The sequence below is a fragment of the Condylura cristata genome, unplaced genomic scaffold (genome assembly GCF_000260355.1).
Source record: "Condylura cristata isolate star-nosed mole 26May11 unplaced genomic scaffold, ConCri1.0 scaffold00028, whole genome shotgun sequence".
Lineage (NCBI taxonomy): Eukaryota > Metazoa > Chordata > Mammalia > Eulipotyphla > Talpidae > Condylura > Condylura cristata.
In genome coordinates this window covers 1121067-1133994 of record NW_004567129.1, presented here as the reverse complement: position 1 = coordinate 1133994, position 12928 = coordinate 1121067, and the positions used below count along the sequence as shown (strand labels likewise).

Here is a 12928-nt window from a genome sequence, read left to right as displayed (position 1 = left end):
GACCCTACCCGGCTGGCGCCTCCCGGACCTCCAGCTGGAGCCCGCGTCGCGGCCGCGGGTCTCGCGCGGGGAACGAACCGTCAACTGCAGGTGCGCGCCGCTCGGAGCGGACCCGGGGCTCGCTGCGGGATGGGCCGTCCTAGCTCTGCGTTCCCGGGGCGGCTGTCGGCGCCGCGATGCAGAGTTGCCCCGACACCCGCGCGGAGAGCGTGGAGAACCTTCCCGTCCTTGGGGACCGGGCGCTGCCCCGCGGGGGGCTTCGCTTCGCCCTCCGCCTCCCGCCGAGAACCGACTAGCGGTCTGGGTAGCCCTGTGAACCCGCGTTTGTGTACCGGGGGGATGGATGATGTGGCTGCTTTTCTTCTCTCAGTGTGCGCGGCGCGGCAAGTGCTGTGCTCTTCCCGCTCCATGTTTACACTTCCTCAAACTGGTTTTATGAGAAGAGTCGGCATAATTCTGCTTTTCGTCTCAACATGAACTGCTCCCCAGATATTTCTAAATTCACGGCTGAGATTTTAGCCGTTTAATTAGAATGCTTGACTACATGTATACTTAAATTTTCGTTCTAGGCTAACCAGGACTTTTGGGTTGTGAGTAAGTATTTCGGTTACCCCATGAATTCCTAGTGACTCATTACATTGAAATCTAAATCTCTGGGGTTAATTCTATTCTGTTCCCGTCTGTAGCTCCTGATTAATTTATTGCCGCTCCTGAGATGAAGATTTTGCTTTCCTTGTCCAAAATACACCACATGGCGGGGTCTCTGATCGTGCCCCTTAACGCGCATAATCTCCCGAGCTCTGGACGCGGCAGGGTTACGAGCGTCACTGTGCAGTCGTGCCGCCGGCCGCCGGCCGTGTCTCCGCGCGGTGCACAGCTTCACCTGCGGAACTTGGGGAAACCGCGCGCGCGGCCGGGCTCCGGGTCCTGCGGGCGGGCGGGCGGGCGGGGCGCGGCGCTGGCTCCTGCCGTGCGCGGGTGCACACCGCCCCCTCTGGCCACCCGGGGAAGTGCCCAAGTGTACTTTCGGGAGTGGGCGATCGTGATGGTGGGCTTCCCGAGAACAATGTAGGGCTGCTTCATTTTTCTTTAATAAACTGTTTTTATATGCGGGGGCATTTTTAAAGCACAAGCTAAAGATTTCTTGAGCTTATTATTTGAAGAGAAAGCAAGTAAGTCGAGTCTTCCAAAAGTTTCTCTGCTTGTAAATACAGGGCAGTTAAGCTGGGATGCTTGAAGATATTAATCAAAGTTAGTTCTGAGAAGGGGGTTTGGGGAGACCACAGTTAAGGGAAGATTTCCTTTTCACTGCATGCCCAGTTGTATCACTTGACTTTTTATCCAAATGTATTCATCTGTACCAAAAAATGGCATTTTTTTTTTGTTTTAAAAAGTTACCTTTTAGACGAGGCAAGAAAATAATAATAACGAACAACTATATACCAGAGACATTTTAAGGAGTGAAGTGGGGAATGGGATCAAAAATAGGGGGTAGGGGGAGAAGTGCACAGGACTATGGTGATAGCACACAGGTGATTTGGGATGGGAAACCCACAGGGATTACAACTGAGATGGGAAAAGGCACAAAATGATGTACAAATAAACTATTATTATTTTTTTAAGTTATCTTTTAAAAAATTACTGCCATTTCCTGGTGTGTGTGCACCAAGGCATGAAAAAGTATCCCTTAAGGGTTCTGTAAAGTGAATTGCTTCAACGTGTAAGGGGTTCTTATCAGAAGCAGTTATTTAACATTAGCATAATTATAGATATTACCTTCCCAAAGCTTTGTTTGGAACCTTATGGTCAGTTTCTACTAAAACAAATCAACTTAATGAGCAAGTAAGCTTTTTGGTAGGTGATTTTCTGTAAGATGCCAATGATTCTTTGTTTTACTTTCAGCAGTGAAAACAGAGGAATAACTGTTGGGCTTTTAAAACATTTCCTGTGTTGTTGAAATGGAGTGGTTCACTTTCAACAATTTCCGATCACTTCAGTTTTTGATAAATTTCATTTACCTTCTGCCAAAGTTAAGTGAGCATCATGGCCCCATGAAAGTAGTATAGGGGTGATTCATTCTGCACAATTGATCCAGGAGACTCCAACTAGACTAAGTTATATTTAAAGTTACATAAACTGTGATCAAATTTATGATATAACAGTGCACAAGTGTCCTTGGCACTGTTTTATAAAAACCATACCTGAAATTTAATTCCTGTTCATCATTCTTAAGCTTCATGCAAAAAAAAAAAAAAAAAGAGGAAACTATACAGAAGTAACTGTAGTTCTGCAAACCTAGCCCTTTAACTAGTGAGGTTTTGAACCTTGTTAAAGAACTGAAGTTCTTAGCTTTCCCCAAGGAAATGGAGAAAATGGCTTAACACAGACAGTTGAAAAGTTTCATTAAATGGCTTTATTATTATCAGCTGAAATCTGATTTATCTATAATTTAAGACCAAACTCACCTTTTGGAAAACATGTGGTTTTCCCTGCATAAACATACTTGTGCAGGTTCAAATCAAAGCCACTTACTGTCCAATTTTAGTTCATATCTAAAATTTTAACAAATTTAAGCAATCCAAGTTCTTCTTTGATTACTACCATTCAGCACAATCTCCTATCATTTTTAAATTTATGCTTCTGCAGAATCATTTGCTGTGTCCCCTAAGGCACTTGCAATCTTTGAGTTGAAGGGAGACTCCCAAGAGGTGATTTTATTCAGTGTTTTCCAAACTTTCCTTAACTGTGGAGCTTCCTCAAAGGAACCTTTGTGAGGGAGGACTTAAAAACAGCAAAACAACAGGTTAAGAGAAAGGTTGTTCTAATTGATGAGGGCCTTACCCTCTTAATTACTAATCAAAGTGATTGCTGAAAAACTGACACTTTGTAACAGACATATTTGTTGTAATGCTGGCAGAATTACAGGGTTTACTGATCTGGGAGTTCAGTTCTTCCTAGTCAAAATGACATTTAAACATTTTGGTTTGAATATGCACAGTGGGTAAGAAGATATCGAATACTCTTTAAAAATTTGACCTGGTCATGTTACAATTTAATGGTATTTGCTGTGGATGTCTAAAGAAGACTACTGTATAATTAGAGCATACAAAACAGCTATCTCAGGAGCATCTGGCTAACAAGGGGGTTGTCATATTCTAGAGGAAAGAGAAAGTGCTTCTGCTACAGTTTCTTTTTCTTTTTCTTTTTTTTTTTTTTTTAGTAAAGGTGATTGGCAGTGTGATGAGCACATGCAAACTGGAGTAATCCCTATGTTCCCAAGATCTGTCTTTCATATCTAATAAGTTGAATTAAGTTTGATTAAATGTGAAATGTTCTTTGGAACACAGTTATTGGAAAGCAACTTACCCACCTTGGGTGATATGTGGACCCTGATGAAACAGCATTCTGTTTTCATTATAGAAAAATAGTGAACTGGACAGACCAGTTATTGGTTAGTCTTCTGACCTCTTATGGTAGTTACAAACTTTGTTTTCCACTGAGGTGCTTAACAAGGGAAGCTTAGAAAGAGGTACATTTAGTTACTCACAAAGGTAAATTCGGCCACCTTGAGAAGAATAGTAGTGACTGGGTGCCTGAAAAGAAAGAAAAATCAATTCACATCTCCTGATTTATGCTCCTATGGAAAAGTCCATGGATACTGTTGACCAAAAGTGTGTTTGTTGGTTTGTTAGTGCAGTACTGTCTTACTCTGTTGTAGTCATAAAGCAAGATATTCTCAGGATCATGCTTTTTTTATTGAGCTCTATTGTGATAATCTCAACATACAGCAGTGAATCAGACCCTTCTTTCTACAGAGAAATAATGAACAAGGGGCAGTGAGACCGATAATAAGACCAGGTAATTTAATAATTAATGTATTGTTTATATCATAAGCCAGGATGAAGGGGGGAGTGTACATTTCCTTAAACATCAGGGAGACCTCCCAAGGTCTGAATGATGAAGCAACCAGTCATGCAGAGAGTTTCTGAGCAGAAGGAAAACTAGTCCCTGAGGTCAGAATTAGCTTAGTGTGTGGAAGTAATGGGAGACCTGGGCAGCCATTGATTGCAATCAGAAGACTGGGTGCCAGCTCACACAGGCCTCTGAAGCCACAGTAAGGATTATGCATTTAGTCTAAATGTAATGGGACTGTGTTGGAAGATTTTATGAAAGATTGTTATGTAATCTGATTTCTGTTTTGAGAGGATCATTGGCTGCTTTGTACAGAATAGATTCTAGGAGACTGGGGCAGAAACAGTTGTTTCATGGCATCCATGTTCACCCTTCAGTAATCCTCTGAATTTTAGCTAAACTCACAATCACCCAAAATAAAAACTGAATTTTGCAGTTTTCTTTAGGTTTACATGTAGCCATGTGAACTAAATTTAAGTCTGGTCGGTTACATTTGTATGCAACTTGGGAAGTGACATTTCCTTTCTGTTCTTTAAGGTTTTTATTTTGAGGTCATTGTAGATACTGGACTAGTGATTTGCTTTTTTTTTTTTTAAGATTTTTATTTATTTGTGCATACAGAACTGGGTACAAGCCAGAGGAGCAGTGAGAGGATTCACCAGAGACAGAGTGGGGAGCAGAACAGGCAGATGGAGGAAGTACACTGCTGAGGGGAGCAGCGGGCTGGTCAGGAGAGGTCTTCTGGGCCACGTGGGTCACCTCCGGGGCCAGGGATCGAACTCACAGTGAAGCAGCTGTGGTGAGCTTACAGTGCTGTGTCTAATGCGCTGCACCACCAGGGAGGGCCTGGGCAGTGTTTTTAAAAGAAGGAATGCCTTTGCCATTTCTTCATTCTTGCCAACTCTAATGGTGGCTATAATAGGTCTAATTTTCCAACTGAGTCTCTTGGGACTTACAGGATTTAAACAATATCATCTATAAATAGGAGTTTTGTCTTCATTCCAATATTAATTGCACTGACTAGGCTAGCCTCTATTCAGAGAGTGACAAGAATAAGCCTGACCTTGATTTTTGCCATGGAAAATAGGGCTGTTAGCTAAAAGGCTTGGGCCCAAGACTCTTTGCCTACAGCTGATAGGACAGTGATTCAGGGAGGTAGGAGGTGAACTAAAAGGAATAGCTTGAGAGTTAATATTTTATATCTTGAATATCATGTGTCTGTGTCTTTAAAGTCAGGTTTATATGTAGGTTATTTCAAGACTTAGACTAAACTCCAGGCCCCAAGTCTGGACACCAGTGGTGGGCACTGCCTTCTCCAAGAAGCATAAAGTCGCGAGTTTCCCTCTGCGTAACCAAACTGTATAGTTAGAGTTTAGAATTTTTATTTTGACTTTAATTTCTACCTTAAATAATGAATACCTTCCTGCATATATTTTCTTGGAATTCAAAGCACCTGGATTTGACAAATTATGGCCCCTTCCACTTAGAGGACTAAGCAACGGAGAGGATGAGCCAAAGAGCAGAGCCCCGCACCCCTCATCCTGTGCTGGGTTACTCCAGCTTCGGCCGACGCGCTCCAGTTCGCTTCAGTCTCTCAGCCTGATTAGAACATGATTTACAAGAACCTGTTACACAACTCAGAGGAAACTACTTTATCATGACATCAATTTATCACCTATAAAATTTGGGTTGATTACTAGTAAAAACAGCCACTAGATATTCCCTGATGGCTGCGCAGGGCTGCCCTCTTCACTATGGAGCATTTTATAGTCAGCAGTACAGCTCCTGTAGCTAATTGAGTTGGGAATAATTTTTAGCATTTGGAAAGAAAGAAAATTGTGAGCAACTCTCTATATAAAGTAGAAAACATGTATAATGGGTTCGTTTAGCCTTGTAATTTTCTTTTTCTATGATTATCTTGGGTGTGTATTCTGTGTGCATTTCACATGTCAGTTATTACACGCAGCCAGATTTTATCGGTCATTTTATCCTGTTTTCCTGGCTCAGTTGCCATTGTTTCACTGCTGCCCTCCTGGTCAGTTTGGAGATGTCCTAGTCTCCTGTACACCTGGACTTGTGCTGCTTGTGCATTGTTTCTTATATGTGAATTATAAATATGGAAACTGGTCAACTGCTTTGCTGTGGTCAAAGGCAACTGCCCCAAGCATTGTGATCTATCGGTTGTGTATGGTCTGAACATGATATCATGGCAGATAGTGTCCTCTCAAAGATACATTGATATAAATGGAAGTGTTACCTGCTGTACTCCGAGAGATTAGTACTCTAGGTTTTCTCTTGGACCTTAAGTCCCCTGTTTTTAAAAAGGAGCATGTCTGACTGTGATCCAGCAAAAAGAAGGGGAGTTTGAAGGAAGGACTGTTCCATCGTAACATCACATCGCCAACATTGCTATCACCAAGAAAGGTGAAATCAATGTTGAGAATTGACAGTGGTCATCAAGGATCCCCAAAACCAGAGGTGAAGCACCAGATGCTTAGATTCTAAAGTGTAAACCAGTCAATAGCAGGAGCTCCCTTTACACACTGGAGACAGTGGTAGTGAACACGGACAGCATGCTGAAGGCAGGCAGTGCAGTGTCCCTCTGCGTCACTTAATTGTCTTGCTCTGCCGAGGCTGCCATCTCCCTTGGCCCTGACATCCTGTACATTACCTGTTGCAGTTGACTGTACGTGGGAATCATGTTACAACTCCCACCTTCGTTCCATTTCCACTACCACTGTTCTGCTTCAAAGACCTTACATTTTTGCTTCCTAAGCGACCTTCTCTTTTTAAGCCATGAGGACTGCTGGCCTGAAACACAGATGGGTAAGGTCACAAACCTACAGTGGTTTCTTAGTATAGTCAAAAGCCCAAACTCTTTACATGGCCACGCAGACTTTCTGCAGTCAGGTCTGATCTCACTGTTTGTAGCCTGATAATGCCTGTTCCCCTCCACATGTTAAACATGCTAGGCCCCAGTAAAACCTATTTTATACAGAGATCATTTACACTTCCAACAGATAAGTGCTTATCTTTCCATGCTTTTTTGTCTGTGATATTTCTTTCTCTTTGAGTTGACATCCTGAAAGATCCAGCTGGAATATACCTTCTGAAGTTTTCTGTTAACTGCTTCCCTTATGCTTTTTAACCTCTGTTAAAATCTTTTTCAACATGTATTATAGTTTGTAACAGATTAACTTCATAAGAGGGCAGTTAGTCCATGTCTGCCATTTACAGGGTGCATCGCTCATAAAATATGCCATTTGTATCATCTCAGTTTAACCTCACAACAGTCTTAAGAGGACAGTGGTACTAGTGTAACTTCCCATATAACGAGCAAGTAAGCTATACATGTATCCACGAACTCCCAAGTCCAGATGCTTAACTCTCTCCCCACATCTTTGTATTCTCCATGTGTCCTCTCCAGTAGGTACTATGTAAATGCTTATGGCGTGAATGAATAAGTTCCAGTTCACACCAGAGTTTGGCGCGGGCTGGTCCTGCAGTTTCTATTGAAAAGGGATGTGAAGGATGTCAATGCACCATTCATAAAAAGAAAATCTTTAAAAGGATCTTCAAAACACCTACACAAAACAACTCAAAATGCTGTTGATTAAGACTCAGAAGTGTTCAACTCAAAATAAAAGCTTCATTTTTTAGATGTGCGAGTGGTTCCAACACAGGACACTCAGCGTAGTACAACTGAAGTGTCCCGAGTGGCCTTCTAGGAGACTGCTGCCCCTCACTTCTGACTTTATTGTGGATTCTTTACTATGGATGCTCTAACATGGACCGTCTTGGCCTATACATTGTGGAGCTGGTCGTAATGCAGGTAAACTCTTTGAGGTAGAGTGCAGTAGACACAGGAATAATTAGGGCCAGCGAAGTTTTTTTTTTTCCCCAAAAAAGTTTTTTAGTCCATCATAAATTGAAAAATAATTTGAATACTGTGCTGAGTGTTTGTATAAAAGATACAATGCTAGTTTATGTGTTTTCTTGTTTGTTTATATCAAACAGTAAATGAGAATCTAACAGTTAAACCTTAAAAGTTTTGAGAATGAATGTTAGTGACAAATAGTGATTTTAGTGAACCTTTATGTCATCCAATTTTCCTTATAAACTTAGTAAAATGTAACATAGATTCAATTTAACCTCTCTCCTGTTATTTCTCTAGTGTTGTTAATAACCATACTCGTGGTAGAAGGGATTGCTGTGGCCCAGAAGACCCAAGGTAAGGGACATGCAGGGGTAGCAGACTAGTGGAGAGTTCATGTGAAAGGATTGCAACCCTGAACACTGTTTCTCCAACCCTCCGGGGGATTCCAGTGAGCTGAGGCTTTCTGTCAGCCTCAGTTTAACTGATTCAGCTGTAGTTACTTAGACTAAATTGGCATAGTCTTGCCCTGGTGAAGTTTAAAAGCTGCCTCATTTGTAGCCCCTACCACACTATGGATTATGCCCCAAAATTAAATGTGCTACTTCTTAATTATTTCAGTTTTAGGTGTTAGATACGATTCCCCACCATGGCAGATGATGATTTAACGCTTTCATGCACCTGCCCTCCAACCCCAACTCTGCATGCTCCACTTTCTATCCACCCCGCAGCACAGCGCTGTCAGAATTCTGGTGACAGCAGTGTTCAGGATTTAGCCTAAGGTGCTCATTGAGCTTTTCAGTACAAAAAATTCTCAGTTTCAGAGATGTTTCTTCCCCTTTTTTCTTGTCTGTTCAGTTTTTTATTTTTTAGTATATTTCTTATGTAGACCATTTTCTCACAGTGGCTGCTTGTTTCTGTTGCTGGTTTTGTATTAGAGGCTTTCTCCAAGTGTCCAGTGATCCTTGTATGTCTGCTCATGTATGAGAGTCTGGGCCCTGTGCAGTGTAGACACGTCTTGTTACTGTGGCCCTCTCTGGAGAGTCGTCTAGCTTTGCGAGCCCAGAATTGGCTTTCTTGGGTCTTTTTTTCTGGGCTCATTAGATTCCCTAGAGAAGAATCTTTCTCTTTCCTGTCTGGAAGCTCTCCATCTGGCTAAGAGGCCTTTGGGCAAGGCAGCAGGGAAGAAGTCTGGAGGGGCCCCTCAGTGGACACTCACCTGCGCTCCCTGTTCTCAGCTTGTGCCTGACATGACCCTGTCTTCAAAGGAGAAAACCTCCAGTTTTCTAACTGGTGATATGACAGCAGCTACCTAAATTTGTAGAGCAGGGGAGGATATTGGACACCAAATAGATTCTAAATATACTTTTAACCAATAGACTTCTAGCCAAGTTAAGCACCGACACGATTACCTGGACTTCCAGAGAAACCTAAAATGCTAATTGTTACTATTGTGTGTTTGTCCTAAAAAAAATCATTTACCGTTGTCATGTGGCATTTGAGAAAGGAGCAGTACTAACTGCTTGTGTTCAGTCTTTGGATTTTATTTGACTTACTATCGAATTAAACACAGAAGTACCATACAGAGGTAAAGTCTTGGGATTCTGAATTTCATAGTGGTTTCTAATTTACATATTATTCATGGTTTTGCCCTTGTACAATCTAAACATTTGACTTCCCTACTCTCTTACCTGACTAACCTGTCCTCTAGCAGAAAGTACGTCCAGCAAGCACAGCATTGCTATCTTAACCTTACTGTCATTTCCATATTCAGTTTATTGTGAAAGTGGTTCTCGCAAAGTCATGATTCACATGTGTATTCATGTGTTTACTCAAATATGTATTTACACGTACATGTAACATAAAGTGGGCGCTTATTTGGGGAAATTTTGGGTGAAAGAGAATGCTATACTCTGTTACTACATTAACATATTAAATGTTGTGTATCCCTAAGATGGACAGAATATTGGAGTCAAACACATTCCTACAACCCAGTGTGGCATTTGGGTTCGAACTAGCAATGGAGGTCATTTTGCTTCACCAAATTACCCTGACTCATATCCACCAAACAAGGAGTGTATCTACATTTTGGAAGGTATTTGACCCATTTGTGTCTTTCTATTGATGAATTTTTACTTTATTGTAAAACTGAATACACTTGTTGAAAACTAAATACCCTGTTTAAACCAGTTTGGACAAAGCATGTATTTATAGTCTAGTAGTTTTACATTCTTCTGAAAGCAGAATATATTCACAAAATGATAGTTAAATGTTTACAAGAATTATATATCCCCTGAAATATAATAATCCCACTAGATGCAATAAGGAACTTTCTGGCATCTCTCACTAGGCTTCATTGTGGTATATTGTGTCTTTTGAACTAAGCATTAGCCTCAGGACTCTTGAATGATAATCAGTTACTCTTGAATGATAATCAGTACACTTAACAAATAGCACATGCCAAATGGAAAGAGTATAATAGTTCTACAGAGTAGTGGTGTCACTGACATAAAACATAACATTTATTTTTAACTACAGAAGACAGTTCTTGTTACAGTTCTCACCTACAAAGCAAAGCACTTGTTGCTTTTCTCATTTAATGTCAGCATTTTTATATTTTTTCTTGTTCATAGTGTCCTGATTGACTTATTCTTATTTTCCAGCCGCTCCTCGTCAAAGAATAGAGTTGACCTTTGATGAACATTATTATATAGAACCTTCATTTGAGTGTCGGTTTGATCACTTGGAAGTTCGAGATGGGCCATTTGGTTTCTCTCCACTTATAGATCGCTACTGCGGTGTAAAAAGCCCTCCATTAATTAGGTCAACAGGAAGATTCATGTGGATTAAGTTTAGTTCTGATGAAGAACTTGAAGGACTGGGATTTCGAGCTAAATACTCATTTATTCCAGGTAACAAAGTTATCTTCTCAGTGGTTAGTTCTTATTCTGGCCTTAGAATCTTAAGTTTAAAATAAGAGATACTTTTGTTGAGTTAAGCAAATCAAGGCATTAAGGAAATTAGTAAGGTGCAAGGAATATCAGCCCATGAATAAATAAAATGTGGAAACAGAACTAGATTATTTAAATTTTAAAACATAGATGGTATCACATTTTTTCTGAGATAGATTTAAGTTTTAGAGTATATGTGAAGGCCAGAAACATCAAAATCAATCTATTTTTGAAAATTCAGCAAATTGTCTTATGTTCTAATCACATCCAATGTTAATATTGGAATCACCTCCAATGTTATATTGCCAGGTGTTTCCATTGGACTTGTTAGATTAACTGCTCATTGGACTAAATAATCTCTGTAAAATAGTGAGCAAGTGCTGCTCTATGCTGGAGGCAGAGTTCTGGGCTTGAACCTTTTCTCTGCCACCTAAACTGTAAAACAGCAGTACAGAATTGTGGGTTGCTATTGGTAAAGTAGAATGCCTTCTGGGTGACTTTCCAGAGGTTGCTAAAACTAAATATGACACATTGGTCGCTGAAATGACAGAAACATTCCCTCAAAGTTCTAGAGGCCAAAGGTGCAAAATCCAGTGGGCCTCTGTGTGCCTAGAAAGTCAGGGGAGAAGCCCTCCTGCCTCTTTAACTTCTGCTCCTGCTCCAGTCTTCTGGGCTTGCTGCCCAGCTCTGTCTCCATCTTTACACTCCCTTCACTCCAGCTCTGTCTCCATCTTTACACCCCCTTCTCTCCTCACCGTCCTTCATTCCATCTCATCCTTTGCCATGTAACAATTGCCATGCAAGGTAAAATTCATAGGCTGAGAATTAGGGTACAAACATTTTACATGGGGGTGACAGGGAGCCTTATTCAGTCTACTTTGCCTGTTGTACTTAGAACTGAAAGTCTACAAAGCTCCTAAAAAAACACAAAGTAACACAAATTGCTACTCTTCAAAGAGTTTACAAAGTCACAAAATAAAAAATTAACAGTGTAACAATTATACATTCTTTTTGCTGTTAATATTTTTGTATGCAGGGAATTTCTTAACTGAAAGAAGTTAAAACATATCCAAGTGAAAAAAAAATCCATAATCTTACCACCCTGCATATAAAAACCAGAATGAACAATCTGGTGTGAATGCCTTCAGATGCTTTCTGAATTTTCCTTGTTTGTGTCACACAACCAAATTCATGCTGTACATGCAGCTGTACCACCTGCTTTTTTACCTAAACAACTGTAAACTGTTTTTCCCTATTAGTAAACCTGTTGGGGCAATTTTTTTTTAATTTTATAACAGTTTATTTTTACATCATTTTGTACTTTTTTTTTTGCCATCTCAATTGTAATCCCTGCAGGTTTCCCTGTTGGGGTAATTTTTAAGTGTTGCCTCTGTATTTATCTTGTCGATGTCAGAAGAAAAACATTTTCAAAAAGCAAAATTTACAGATTTTATTTTTTAGAACAGGTTAAGTTCACAGCAAAACTGAGCAAAGGACTTAGCGTTGCCTGTGATGAGCACAGACATTCTGCAGCAGGGTAGCACACTCATCTCAAACAGTGACCCTCTGACATGTGGCTGTTGCCCACGCCTGCAGCAACAGGGGGGCTTATTCTTTTGTGTTACTCATTCTGTGTTTGGACAAATGTTTAATGAGGTGTCCCCACCACTCTCGTGTAATTCAGATTGTTTCCATTGCCCTAAAAATCCTCTAGGCCCCTACCAAGTTGTCCCTGCCACCTTACACCCCTGGAAACCACTGAGTTTTTATCGTCTTTAGTCTTGCTCTTTGGAGTCACATAGTGGGTGGCCTTGTCATACTGGCTTTTTTACCTAATGTAAACATTTAAGGTTCCAAGTTTTAGCAATTATGAATAAGCCTATGTATAAACATTCACATGCAAATTTTTGTATGGGCAAGTTTTTAACTCACTAGGATAAATATAGAGGAATACAATTGCTGGGCCCTATTAAAATTTTATCCTTTTAATTTCTGCTTAAATAGATGATGGTGATAATTCCACAGCATTGTGGATGCATTTTAATGCAAGTTAATTGCACACTTAAAATGGCCCAAAGGGTAACTATTATTTTACTACAATAAAAGTAATTTTTTTTAAAGATTTATTTATTTGTGCATACAGAACTGGGTACAGGCCAGAGGCTCAGGGGCAGTGAGAGGCTTCACTAGA

The 12928-nt window shown here is 40.6% G+C and overlaps 1 protein-coding gene across 1 annotated transcript in view; it reads left to right on the top strand.

The window, feature by feature from the left end:
* Positions 1 to 7698: 7698 nt before the first annotated feature.
* NETO2 (neuropilin (NRP) and tolloid (TLL)-like 2) overlaps positions 7699 to 12928 on the top strand; it is a gene marked incomplete at its 5' end in the record, with an annotated part of 43445 nt that continues 38215 nt past the window's right edge. Inside the window, 4 exons of the mRNA XM_012730449.1 lie at positions 7699 to 7744; positions 8087 to 8143; positions 9741 to 9881; positions 10450 to 10698. Of these exons, the coding sequence (XP_012585903.1) occupies positions 7699 to 7744; positions 8087 to 8143; positions 9741 to 9881; positions 10450 to 10698 (493 nt within the window). The remainder of the gene's footprint in view (positions 7745 to 8086; positions 8144 to 9740; positions 9882 to 10449; positions 10699 to 12928) is intronic.